The sequence below is a fragment of the Bos taurus genome, chromosome 23 (assembly GCF_002263795.3).
Source record: "Bos taurus isolate L1 Dominette 01449 registration number 42190680 breed Hereford chromosome 23, ARS-UCD2.0, whole genome shotgun sequence".
Taxonomy (NCBI): Eukaryota; Metazoa; Chordata; class Mammalia; order Artiodactyla; family Bovidae; genus Bos; species Bos taurus.
The window spans coordinates 24350858-24364812 of NC_037350.1; the positions used below are offsets into that span (position 1 = coordinate 24350858).

At 42.9% G+C, this 13955-nt stretch overlaps 1 protein-coding gene across 1 annotated transcript in view; it reads right to left on the minus strand.

Moving 5' to 3' along the window:
- Nucleotides 1-13955, minus strand: part of PKHD1 (PKHD1 ciliary IPT domain containing fibrocystin/polyductin) — a 441675-nt gene that overhangs the window by 279575 nt on the left and 148145 nt on the right. Inside the window, 2 exon segments of the mRNA XM_002697311.6 lie at nt 9450-9618; nt 9620-9663. Of these exon segments, the coding sequence (XP_002697357.3) occupies nt 9450-9618; nt 9620-9663 (213 nt within the window).

The window sequence follows — 13955 nt, forward strand, 5'->3', positions numbered from 1 at the left end:
CTCTTGGTCACAGATTGTGTAGTCTTGGGGGTCTGGAAAGTTGGTCCCACTTCTTGTTCCATCCCAACCAATAAGACCACCACTTCCCTGGTCATAGCAGTAGCTTCAGTGATAGGCTTATGACTCAAACACAGTCAAAGCTAATCCTGAAGCTTCTGTTTAAGCTTTCCATTTCAATTATTCACACAACATATACTTGTTGAAAGCCTACTATGAGTCCAGGCACTATTGGAGGGAATGAGGATATTGTCAATTAAAAAAAAAAAAAAAGGCATGAAAATCTTTGCCCTTGGGATGTATACATTCTACTAGGGAAAACACTAGAATAAGCACAATATATGACAAATAAGCTATATATGATATGCTGCTGCTGCTGCTAAGTCACTTCAGTTGTGTCTGACTCTGTGTGACCCCATAGACGGCAGCCCACCAGGCTCCCTTGTCCCTGGGATTCTCCAGGCAAAAACACTGGAGTGGGTTGCCATTTCCTTCTCCAATGCATGAAAGTGAAAAGTGAAAGTGAAGTCGCTCAGTCGTGTCAGACTCTTAGCGACCCCATGGACTGCAGCCTACCAGGCTCCTCTGTCCATGGGGTTTTCCAGGCAAGAGTACTGCAGTGGAGTGCCATTGCCTTCTCCAATATGATATGCTAGAGAGTGTTAAAAGCTAAAGGGAAAACTCAGAGGGAGGGATGTGAAATTTTGATGAGGGGAATGTTGTAATTTACTCAGGGGTATAATAGTCATTGGAAAAGAGCCATTTTTTCATCTAGAGCCACAGGAACCTATTTCTGCCTTCAGGAGGCAGATTGGAAAATGAAGGCAACTCAAGAGAAAGCAGAACCGAGAGCTGCAGAGAAACAAAGTCCTAATGACTTCATTGAGGCACCTGGACTCAGCTGTGCCTCAAGTTTTTTCAGTTATATGAGGCAATAAACGCCCTGATTTGGGGGGTTCGAATGGAGTTTTCTGTCACTTGCAACCAAAAAAGACCTGACAAATGCCAACACTTTCAGGTATATATAGAAACTTAAAGTAGCTTATAATGTGTTTCTAAGTGGGGTTCCTGCTGTACTTGGATTATCGAATAGCTAGAACTCATTTCTAATTAGCAGGATACATTCAAAGTAAACACCTAAAATCCTAAGACCTTAAAAACAGCATGTTCACTTTAACATTTTTAAAGTTCCTTAAAGTGTGCTTTATACTCTTACTGGAAGGAACCCTTTCTTGTCCATTGTTCCAAGGTCACTCTTGCCCAGATCAAGCAATTACAAATTCTAAGTTATCTCAGCTAAGAATAAATTGAGATTTTACCAGATATGGGCATATAGAATAATTGTATTTTGACTTTTTTGAAGGCTTACAAGGCAACAGAGAATATTTGTCTTACTTTTGTTGATGGTGTTGGTCGTATTTTGAGAGACATATAGTTAGGGACCAACTCTCATGTGCTTTGAATAGAGAAGCAGTCATCAGTCACTGGCCATCCTGCACGCTGAGGGTTCTAAGTCCAGAACCACGCTGACCAACATTAACTTGACTGAGTAGTTACCCATCTGCCACAACATACTAGCTGATTAGAACCCCAGTGTTGGATTGAAGCGTCTATAAATTTAAGATTACAGAAAGCAGGTTTTTTATGTTTCTCATACATCTTCCTCTATTCTTCCTCTCACTTTGAGCTTACTTTCTCCACCCACCCCAAATCAAACAAAACACACACACACAAAACAGCTTCTCTCTCTTTTAACCCAAAATCCCTTTGGAGCACCCTTTCACATATGTAGCAAACTGCCAAGCAGAGACTTCTGCTCCCTCAACCCAACCAAGAGGACCCAAGCTAGGGACAAAAGATGATAAGCATCCATATTTGTACATGAGCCACGAACAGACAGGGAATTTCCTTGAGGCTTATTAAAAGAGGCTAATCTAATTCTACCATTGGAGCCATCATTGGATAGACCCCGCCTCAAGTTACATGAGACATCATCGGTTGACAAAGGTCCATCTAGTCAAAGCTATGGTTTTTCCAGTAGTCATGTACAAAAGTGAGAGTTGGACCATAAAGAATGCTGAGCGCCAAAGAGTTGATGTTTTTGAACTGTGGTGCTGTAGAAGACTCTGGGGAGTTCCCCTGGACAGCAAGGAGATCAAACCAGTCACTCCTAAAGGAAATCAGCTGAATATTCATTGGAAGGACTGATGCTGAAGTTGAAGCTCCAATTCTTTGGCCACATAATGCAAAGAGCCGACTCACTTGAAAACCATGATGCTGGGAAAGATTGAGGGCAGAAGGAGAAAGGGGCAACAGGATGAAATGGTTGAATGGCATCACCGACTGAACGGACATGAGTTTGAGCAAACTCCAGGAGATGGTGAAGGACAGGGAAGCCTGGCGTGCTTCAGTCTATGGGGTCACAAAGAGTCAGAAACAAGTGAGCAACTGAACAATGAAATGAACAGACGGTGCAGATTTTCCTTGGGGCTTATTAAAGGAGGCTAATCTAATTCTGCCATTGGAGCCCATTCCTGGATGGACCCCACCTCAAGCTATACTATCAACAAAGAGAGGAAATTCAAAGAAATTCTCAGTCATGGGGGTGAGTCATTAGCCCCGTGAGCAGCCTTTTCCTTGCCTTCCCACAGAGGGAGGTCTGAGGCTATTTCTCTCCACTTCATCAAAGAAAAGGGGCTTCAAAGATATCAGCCTTTGAGATGCCTGGGAGAAAAGGAGACTGGCTTCTTTTTTTGGAGAAAAGGAGACTGGCTTCCCAGATTGGATGTCTACATATACAGCAGCGTATGTGTGGGCTCTCCATGCTTATTTGAAAAGGGGAGAGGAGACTTAGAGCAAAGGGTTGTGAGTGGGACATCTGTGGTATGGAAAGATTTGTAAGTTTCCTCTGGATCAAGTAGATTCTGGGAAAGGTAGCTTAATCTGAGCCAAATTTCTGGTGGAAGCTAAGGGGACTGCAAACTCAGGTGGAGCTTCCACATTGGAAAAGAGTGGGAAGGTTTTCTGTAGGACTCCAATGATCAGAGAGAGAGAGAATCAACAATCAACCAGTATTATCCAGAGAGAATACAACTGCACAGTTCAATTAAAAGCTAGGTAACCTCCCTGCCTCATCTTCCTCAGCACCTGCCTCACTTCTTCTACCTGCCCCAGCACCAAGAGAATACAAAAGACAGATGGATCATATGGTAATTCTGTTTTTTTGTTTTCTGAGGCACTTTCATACTCTTTTCCATAGTTGTTGCACCAACTTACATTCCCACCAACAGGGTAGGAGGGATGTAAGCTATTATATATAGAATGGACAGACAACAAGCTCTTACCGTATAGAACCGCCTATGCACGCTGTCGCTTCAGTCGTGTCTGACTCTTTGTGACCCCATGGACTGTAGCCCACCAGGCTTCTCTGTCCATGGGATTTTCCCAGCAAGAATACTGGAGTGGATTGCCATTTCCCTCTCCAGGGGGTCTTCCCAACCCAGGGATCAAACCCACTTCTCCCATGTCTCCTGCATTGCAGATGAATTCTTTACTGCTGAGCCACTGGGGAAGCCTGCATAGCACACAGAAGTATATTCAATACCCTATGATAAACCATATTGGAAAAGAATATAAAAAAGAGTGTGTGTATATATATATATATATATGTGTGTGTGTAATTGAATCACTGTACAGCAGAAATTAACACAACATAGTAAATCAACAGTATTTCAATTAAAAAAAAGAAAAAGAAGAGATGAGCTACTTGAGTCATTTGTATCACTATTTTCACAGTAGAACTCTTTATTCCAAGTGAAATACTATTTTAACATAAATTTAAGCTAGAAGTAAAAACAATGAGGCAGTTGCTTGAGCAATTTAAACCTTTATAGCTTGATCCCCAAATAATTCATTGTTTGCAGAACCTCTGCAGTTCCCTCAAGAAATGTTCAGGTTTTGTGGAGTCTAGTAGGAAAACCACTGCCCTGGACATATGTGTCAACTCCATGCACACAACATCATGCTTCCAGACAGCCTGATACACTTTAGCTACACAGTAAGCATGCCCATAGACAGTACTCATAAAAAGCATGGAGTTTACCTACAGATGTTTGGTATTTTGAGAAGGGAAGTAAGCTGTATTTAAACCTGCTTGTTTAGACCCCTTTTTCCTATTTATTCCTATCACAGTCTCCTGTTCATAACGTTACACTGTTTCCTTCAACCATGTTCCCACAGTCTTACTTTCCCCACAAACTCCCATTTATATTTAATGACTGATCTTGTAATTTCTTGAAAAGGACAAAGACAGAAGTCCATTCAAGGCCAGAAGACGGCTTTTTCTGCTGAGAAACTGTCAGCCAAATTTCTCAGGGAGGAACTGGAAATGAAGTGAGAGACATTGATAAATTTCCCTTTTGAACAATCAATAAAAGCCCCACCATCCTGTTCAGCCTCCCACTGTGGAAGCAAGGGCCGTAATTACATTGTCAAAAATTCAAGTTGCCCAGGCTGACAGCAACCCCCTTGAAAAGTGACATGTGATTGGCACTTGGTCTGGGGTGGTGAACCTGGATTGGCAGACAGAGGGAGGGAGCAAAAGGTGAGGGTGAAATTTCCTCATTGACAATAGCCCCCCAAAACCCCAGACTGACACTCTGTAAGAATCTGCAAGCCTTTAGCCATATTAACATAGCAAAGCATACAGCCAACACAATTTACTGAGTCATCTGATCACCAGAGATTCAGAACCCAAGCTGTCCCATCTACTCTTAAACCCAGAGAAAGAGAAAGACATACTGGGCTGTGTGTGCGTGTGTGTGTGTATGAGTGTGTGTAAGGGGTAGGGGCAGGGCAGCTGAGTATAGGAGTATAAGAGAAATTTTCTACATTAAAAGCAAAACATGAAAAACATGCCTTCAGCTCCATCTTTCTTGGTGACAGCTGAACAACAAAGTCTGTTTGCTTAGCAACTTTAATCTATGATAAAAATCAACTAGAGCAGAAGGGTTACGAGGGGCAGCCATGATGAATGAGATGGAACAGAGAAGGTGGGAAAGCCTGCCACTGAAACGCAGACCCATTGGTGTGATCCTCTAGGAGTGAAATTTGTATCCATCAGTCAGGCCTCTTCCTATTGGATGTTGGGAATAAAACACTTGAAAAAGCCTCATTGGCAGGGCAGTGCTCTGCTTTTGCTTAGACTGGAACCCATGCAAATGGTTTCCAAGAAGCCTTCATTGTAATCATGCCCAGCAATGGTGTTTATCCACTGCTAGGAAGCAGCTGCACCACAGAGATTAAAATAAAACTGTGTTCACTGAGTTTTGGAAACAGAACAAAGGTGCCTGGAAGTGTTTTTCCTTCATGACCTCCAACGTTAAAACTTCTCTCTTGTTGTGATGAAATGTAGACAAGGAAGTGAATAAAGAGGGACTTCTCTGTTGGTCCAGTGGTTGAGTCTGCCTTGCAATTCAGGGGATGAGGGTTTGATCCCTGGTCAGGGAACTAAGATTCCACACGCCATGGGGCTACTAAGCCCATGCACAGCAACTACTGAGCCACAACGAAAGAGTCCATGTGCTACAACAATCTCACATGATGCAACAAAGATTCTGTGTGCCACAACTGAGACCAGATGCAGCCAAATAAATAAGTAATTTTTTTTAATATAATGAATAAGGAGAAAACTCTCCAAGCAGAGCTGGTTCCATGCCAAGTAGAAGTCCCCTCTTATCCTTGAAAGAAACTATGAGATCACTGGGGCTTCCCAGGCAGTGCAGTGGTAAAGAATTCACCTGCCAGTGCAGTGGTAAAGAATTCACCTGCCAGTGCAGAGACACAAGAGATGCAGTTCTACCCCTGGGTCAGGAAGATCCCTGGAGTGGGTAATGGCAACCCGCTTTAGTATTCTTGCCTGAGTGAAATGCCATTGACAGAGGAGACTGGTAAGCCACAGTTCTTGGGATCCCAAAGAGTCAGACGCGACTGAGAGACTGAGCACACACGCGCATGTGAACACACACACACACACACACACACATGAGATGATTGGTACGGGGGACTCGCTGCTTTGGGGGAAAATGTCATCAGAACAGCCATAACTAACAGTGCTGGAGTGTTACCATGTGCTGGATACTTTGGAGCAGTTCACAAGCAGTAATGTCTACAAGGTAGGAACTGTGTTTTTCTGGTTTTATAGAGATTGATTTGCCCAAGGTCATACTTGATAAGCGGCAGAACTGGGCTGATTTCTGATTCCCAAACTTACATGAACCACTAAAAACAGCCTTTCTCCATGAGCAGTCAGTGCGCTCCCTGAATCAAATCCCATGCCAAGCCCACAGACTCAGATTCTGGAAGAGAGGTCCAGAAACCTTGATTTTCAGAATCTTCCCGAGAAGCATCTTCCATGCACAAAGGTTGGTGGCTCCCCTCCCTATAGCATCCTGGAAAGCTGAGTGAAGTCGGGTCTTTAGGGACCTGCTGGGGGCAAAGCACTGAATCAAGTTGCTCACTTTTCTGCATACTTGACAGCAAAAGATAATTAGTTTTCCCCTAAAGCCCCAGTGTCACCAGGTCCACCTCTGGCCCTGGGAAAAGGCCAGTGAAATTACGTAATGATTTTAACCATGCTATGGCACCATGCTGCCAGAGGGGAGGTCTGTTTGAGACCTCAGGTGGTGAGGGAGAGAGAAGGGAGAGGGCTGACAGATCACAGGCTGTGACTGGGGATCCTTCCCACCCAGTGGCTCAGCTCTTTTCTACACACTTTTTCTTTCAAATGAATGAGACGCAGCAGCAGCAACTCAGTCAGGAAAACAGCTTGATTTTGCCTGTGTTCATGTTCAAGCTTTGCTTCATGAGAGAGATGATATTCATGCCTGTATCGGTAGGACTGTGGGGAAAGGGGTAAGACAGCTGTTGATGACACCCTAACCCTTGGAATATAGGAAAGAAGAGGAGGAGGAAAAGGAGGGAGGGGAAGAGGGTTGGGAAAGGAGAAGGAGGAAAATGAGAGGAGAAGATGGAAATGAGGGAAGCCGGGGAGAGGAGGTGTCTGAGCTTTCAGCATCCAATAACATCACCAGGATAAGGTCGCAACACTTTTGAAATTTCAGGATTCTTAAAACACATTAGAGGCATCTACTTTGCTTTAATTGCCCCGTATATTAATTATAAACAATGGTCCTAGGGATTTTCTTAACTTGACATCTATTAAAACACAGAGGTTAGAAGCACAGAGTACATTTACAATATAAGCACACAAAGGTATACTTGTAAAGTCTTTCTCTGACCCTTCATAATAGAACATGAGAAAGAAGGCACTGGAATGAAAGAATTCGAGTGAAAGAATTGGGAGAGTTTCGTCCTTCTTCAGGTGAATTTCCACTTCAGGCAAGAGTTACGCCATCTGCATCTCATAGGACAATGGCTCTCAAACCCACAGATACTTCTGAAGCTTTAGGATCTTTCAGGATCAGGCTGGTTGAAATACTGATCTGTGCCTTTTTCTCAAGGGTAAACAGCAGCACATTGGGTTGGTGGTCTAAGTGGCTGTTAGACTAGAACAACCATTGGAGATCATCACTGCTGTGTAAACAGACAGAAGCCCCTCCTGGATCTGGGCTATAAGATCAATATAACTGCTAGCTGATGAAAATGGGAAGAAAAAGGTACTGCTTAGAAGTAGAATACAAGAATCAATATTGTAGGTGTTTTGAATTTCTGTCTAGACAGTTGTGGGCTTTTCAACCTTACAAAAAGCACTCCCAGTGTGTATCTCTCTAGCTGGTCCCTGGTCAGCATTTAATAAATGCTTGATGATAAGATCCCCCTTCTACTCACAGTAAGTTGAAAAAAGGCAGAAGAGGGCTTTTAGGAGACAATGATTGAGGGCCACAATTTTTAATGGACAAACCGTTGATGTCGCAAACAAAGACTGACTCCTCAGCATAGCAACATGCCATGTCTAGAACAATTACCGAATGAGAGGTAGCAGGGTCCTGTTTTGTTATGCCAGCACAGATATTCCAGTGTAGAAGACACCACATTTTCTCTCCAGAAACCCAAATCGGGCCACTGTCTGGTGCCTGCACTTTTTATCTGCCTTTGGCTCGTGTCATGTAATAAAAAGTTTATCAGTACCCACTGAAAGACACTCCACGCACATCATGCTATACTTACATTTTCTAGTTGATGCTAAGGGTTATCCTGGCACACAAAGTAATTTCTTGAATCTTGAGGAAAATAAAAATGTCTATTTTGCAAAGTGCAATGAGGTCAGCAAAAGGCAAACAAAATTGTAGCAGAAACACACTATAACCTAATATCTGTTTTTTCCCCAGGAATCTATAAACACCAACTCACCTGTAACAGGATTCCAGGGAGAATTCCAACTGAACCCTGTTCCCAGGAGGGGAAAACAGCAACAGCAACAACAACAAGCTTGTCTGCTTGGTCTGTGATGCCACGAGTGTACACAGCCACCCGTGTAGGCTAAGTAACAGTAAGTAAGCCCACTGGTCAGTTTTCACTAGGTTAAGCCACAGTTACAAATACAAATCTCAGTCATTCATGACAACAAAAGTGTATTCCTCACTCAAACGCAGGGGAGCGGTGGGTCACATGCAGCTGTGCCCAAGCTTAAGGGACTACCCCTGTTCCTATAGGAGATGGTATATTCTCAAGCAGAAAGAAAACAGAAAAATGTTCAAAGTATTACACTGGTTCTTAAAACTTCGATTTGACCATGAAGTACATCATTTCTGCTCCCATTCCATTGACCAAAGCAAGTCCAAGGTGAAGCCCACTCTCACTGGGACAAGGAAATATGGTCTACCCACAGGGAGGAACTGAAAGTTACCTGACAGAGAGAAGAGGTGTATAATCCTCTTGCAGAAAGGCAAGTGAATAACTGAGAACCATAGTATATTCTGCGGTGAGTAGCATCACAATTAATATTCCTTATTTAATGGTATAGACGGACTTATTTGCAAAGCAGAACTAGAGGCACAGATGTAGAGAACAAACGTGGATATCAAGGGGGTGGATGGAGTGGGAGATTGGGAGTGACATTCACTCTTGATACTATGTATAAAATAGATAACTAGTGAGAACCAGCTGTACAGCACAGGGAACTCTACTTGGTCCTCTGTAGTGACCTAAATAGGAAGGAAATCAAAAAAAGAGGGCATATATGCATACATATAGCTGATTTACTTTCTATACAGCAGACACTAACATATCATTGTAAAGCAAATACTACAGTAAAAAATATTAATATTAAATACTCCTTATTTAAGGAAACAGTGCCCGTGTTTTAATTCACTTTGTTACCTCAGCAACTAACAGCCAAAGAGATGTGAGTAGTTTTAGCCATTTTCCCCATTGTCTGTACCTTGGTTAGACAAAGCTCTTCCTCAGTTCCTCTGGCCATTTGCCTCACTCACCATGAAGGGAAAGAGTTCCATTCCTCACAGCCAGGAACTTGACTCCATATGGGAAGAAGCGGGCAGAGTAGGAGCTCCCATAGAGTTTGATCCGAGCTTTGCCTTGGAAAGGCTTGTCCTCAGATCCAATCCGGAGTTCTCCACCATCAGAAACAAGGATGGAGTGTGTTCCTGAGTTCGATGGGTCCCAAGTCCAGGAAGATCAACTTCCCTCCTAAGAGCCACAGAGAAGACACTCAGTCTCTGGGAAGATGAGGCTCAGCTTCTTTTGACAGTTATAATGTCTGATGAAACCTTCTTCATTTATATGATTCTGCTGAAATTTAGATTTATCTCACCTTCTTTCCTAGAAGCACAGTTGAGTCATCTGACATCAAGGAGCAGAAGCACAGTATTACTAAGTCAGCTTAGGTTAGCTATCACAATTCACAGCAGCTTTATTTACAGTGTTTTTAGTCACAATAACCTAAATGCCTAGAAATTTAGGAGTGGTTAAATAAGAAATGAGAAGGTCACCGTTTCACCACGTAATAGCAGCTTAGAAAATTAAGTTTAAAAAAACAGGGAAACAGTAAACAGGAAATAGGAATAGAAGAAAATAATGCCACAATTATAAGACATGGTAAAAGGCAGTGTAATTAGGTGGCATTATGAAATTTTTTGCACTTTAGCTGACCAACATCCATTATCCTTTTCTTTGGATATGCTCAGTCTCTCAGACGTGTCGGACTCTTTCCAGCCCCATGGACTGTAGTCCGCCAGACACCTCTGCCCATGGAATTTTCCAGGCAAGAATACTGGGGTAGAGTGTCATTTCCTACTCTATTTCTTTGGGATAATAGACCCTAATTTCCACAAGGAATTATTTTGCTCCATTGAACAGAGCTGAGTAGAACTGTCAATCATGATGCCTTATCCTACCATCAACTCGGTCATTTCCTTGCTTCTCAAGGAAATCTGGAGCCAAAGGAAAGGGGAGGCTGGAACTATTTGATTCTTAGTAATTCCAGTGGTTGTATCTTAACAAGCCTGAGAAGAGTCCCTGTTTCTGAGACCCTCACCTGCCAAGCCCCTCCAAAAGGCCCACCTCTTTTCAACACCTCAGCCTCTGTTGTCCTGATGTCCCTTTTTCAAAAATGGCAAATTGATCACACTCTAAGGTGACGGACCCAAGAAGCAACTCTCCTTTGGTGACCTACAGGTTTGATGCTTGAATAGCACCACAATCCTTACCAGTTTTCCAAAGGGCCTGCTGGCAATTCTGATTTTAAAGTCTGACTTTAATTTTCCCTTCCATTGTCATGACAATGACAAGAATAATCATTAGAAATGCAGTAATGAGTCCCATGTCAAGGAATTGATGCTTTCAAACTGTGGTGCTGGCGAAGACTCTTGAGAGTCCCTTGGAGAGCAAGAGTCAAACCAGTCAATCCTAAAGGAAATCAACTCTGAATATTCATTGGAAGGACTGATGCTGAAGCTGAAACTCAAATTCTTTGGCCACCTGATGCAAAGATCAGACTCATTGGAAAAGACACTGATGCTGGGAAAGACTGAAGGCAGGAGGAGAAGAGGATAACAGGATGAGATGAGTTGAATGGCATCACTGACTCAATGGACATGAGTTTGAGCAAACTCCAGGAGATAGTGAAGGACAGGGAAGCCTAGCATGCTGAAGTCCACAGGGTTGCAAAGAGTTGGACACAACTGAATGACTGAACAACAATAAATGAATCCGGCTGTGAACAAGAGGGAAGAAATGCGACCTGTGGTACAGGCTACATTCTTGCATTCACTAGAACATTTTCATTCACAGCCATGTGTCATTAATGTCCCAAATCTTCAACTAGTGGAACATGGGTTGAACAATGGGTCCAACGATGGGTCACACCATATCTATAGTCAGGAAATCTGAACTGAGATGAACCATGATGGAGACGGAGTATTGAATCAGATACCTGTCCCCACTCTGGTGTTGGCCTCTGAATGACCCTCAATATGTCTCACAAAGTTGCTGGGCCTTAGACGTCTCGGTTTCCACATCTGTCCCACTCAGTGCCAAGGGATGGTCTGTTTGCTCCTCAGGGACGTGTGGAACAGAGTTATGCACCCACTGAGGCTCCTTCTGTCTCTGGAACACTTGACATCTACACCCACAAAGAACGCAGTCAAGTGTGCCTTTGACACTGATGGAGACATGGACCTCTTGTTCTCCAGACACCACCTACACTGCAGGGAGCTTTGAATGTCACTTGAGAAAGAGATTACCTGCACAGTGAGGAATTCAAATGAGATGATGGGGAAAACAAGGGAACTCACATGTATTAAGCACATATCCTATGCCATTATCTTTAGTGATGTTCTCTGAAACAACCTTTCCAAACCAGCCTAGGAGGTCAACATCACACTCCATATTTCAGAGCAGATAGTGGGCTGGGGGAAGCAGAGCGAGCACTAGAACCCAGGACCACCTGCCAGAGACACTCACGTTCTATCCACTTTGCAAACCCTACCAGGTAGCTTTTTCATTAATTAGGAAATACTTTTCATTAATTATTTCATTAATTTCATTATTTATGATAGTTACTTTTAAGAAAAAAGACATGCTACTTTTTTAGGTAAGTTTGCCTATTGCCAAACTTGCCTATTTAGGTAAGTTTGGCTTGTTTATATGAGGTTTATTTTAATTTTATTAATGTTGATACACCTCACCTCATTCTGAAAAGGATTTGAGGCAGATTACAAGGATTAGTGGGTAAATTTATAAATTGGGGATTTGTCCCTTGTACTATCAAGCAAAATATTAAATATACTGAGGAAAATTGGCAGAAATTTGAAAAAGTCATTTACTGATGGGACCTAATAATAACACTAATGAAGGGAGAAAAGCTCAGCCCCCCAAAAAATAATTTGCATTGGCAAGAGTACTATGCTATTGCTACTGCTAAGTAACTTCAGTCAGGTCTGACTCTGTGCGACCCCATAGATGGCAGCCCACCAGGCTCCCCCGTCCCTGGGATTCTCCAGGCAAGAATACTGGAGTGGGTTGCCATTTCCTTCTCCAATGCATGAAAGTGAAAAGTGAAAGGGAAGTTGCTCAGTCGTGTCCGACTCTTAGCGACCCCATGGATTGCAGCCCACCAGGCTCCTCCATCCATGGGATTTTCCAGGCAAGAGTACTGGAGTGGGGTGCCATCGCCTTCTCCGAAAGTAGGAGTAATTAGTTAATGTGATTACCTGCAGAAAAGCCTTCCTTCTTTACTTTATCAGTAGCAAGTATGTATAGGGAAATCTAGGTAAATATGGAAGAAAGTTTGTTATGAAATTTGGGACTTCCCAAGTGGTGTTAGTGGTAAAGAATCTGTCTGTCAGCACAGGAGACGCAAGAGACTGGGTTTGATCCCTGGGTCAGGTAGATCCCCTGGAGTAGGAAATGGCACTCCATGCCAGTATTCTTGCCTGGAAAATTCCATGGGCAGAGGAGCGTGGAGGACTAAGAGTCAGACACAATTGAACACACATTTGTTGTGGAATTCAGCTAATTTTGGTTGAAATAATTGTATGTGATAACCAAGGTAAAAGCTTGTTGGTGTGAAAGAACAGGAAGTTTATATTCAATCTACCTCTGTGCCAAGGCCCCAAGTGTTTCATTGCACACTTTATTAGCTTAAGACAAATACATACCGAGCTGACATAAAGAAGAGTTACTTGAATACGGGAGGGAAGTGGGAGGACTTTATTTCTCCACTTTATAGAGCTTGACCCCATTTCTGAAAGCTGAAATAAAGAGCGGGGCTGAAATCAGCCTTTGGCTCTGACCCTGACACTGCTTGTTACGATTGTTCATGAAAGCTGAGTACGTCCCACGAGTGACCTTGGGTAATTTTATAAAAATCAATCAACCATCATTATTGTTCCTTCCCCTCCAAAATAAACAAATGAACACAACTTTTTACATGTAATCATTTGTTTCCATTAAATGTCTCTTTTATTTCTTTTAAAGGGAAGTAAAAGAGACTTTTAGCAGCTAGTGAATGTTTGCAAAGTACATCAAAACCTACTTTGGGCTAACCCCACAATTAGCCATTTTCTGTAATAACCACAAAATGATTTGGTGTGCATGAGTGTGTTTTAAAGAAAAACAAATACACAGTTGTAGCTATTTTCCCCATTACAGAAAACACTTAGAGTATAAATATTATACCATACAAGAATATACTCATCAAGGGACTTCCTTGGCAGTCCAGTGGTTAAGACTCTTGAGATTTCACTGGATGGAGGTGCCTGTTCAATCCCTGGTTGGGGGACTAGGGGGCTTCCCTAGTGGCTCAAATGGTAAAGAATCTGCTTGCAACGCAGAAGACTCGAGTTCAATCCCTTGGTTAGGAAGATCCCCTGGAGAAGGGAATGGCTACCCACTCCAGTATTCTTGCCTGGAGAATGCCATGGACAGAGGAGCCTGGTGGGCTACAGCCAATGGCGTCACAAAGAGTCGGACATGACTGA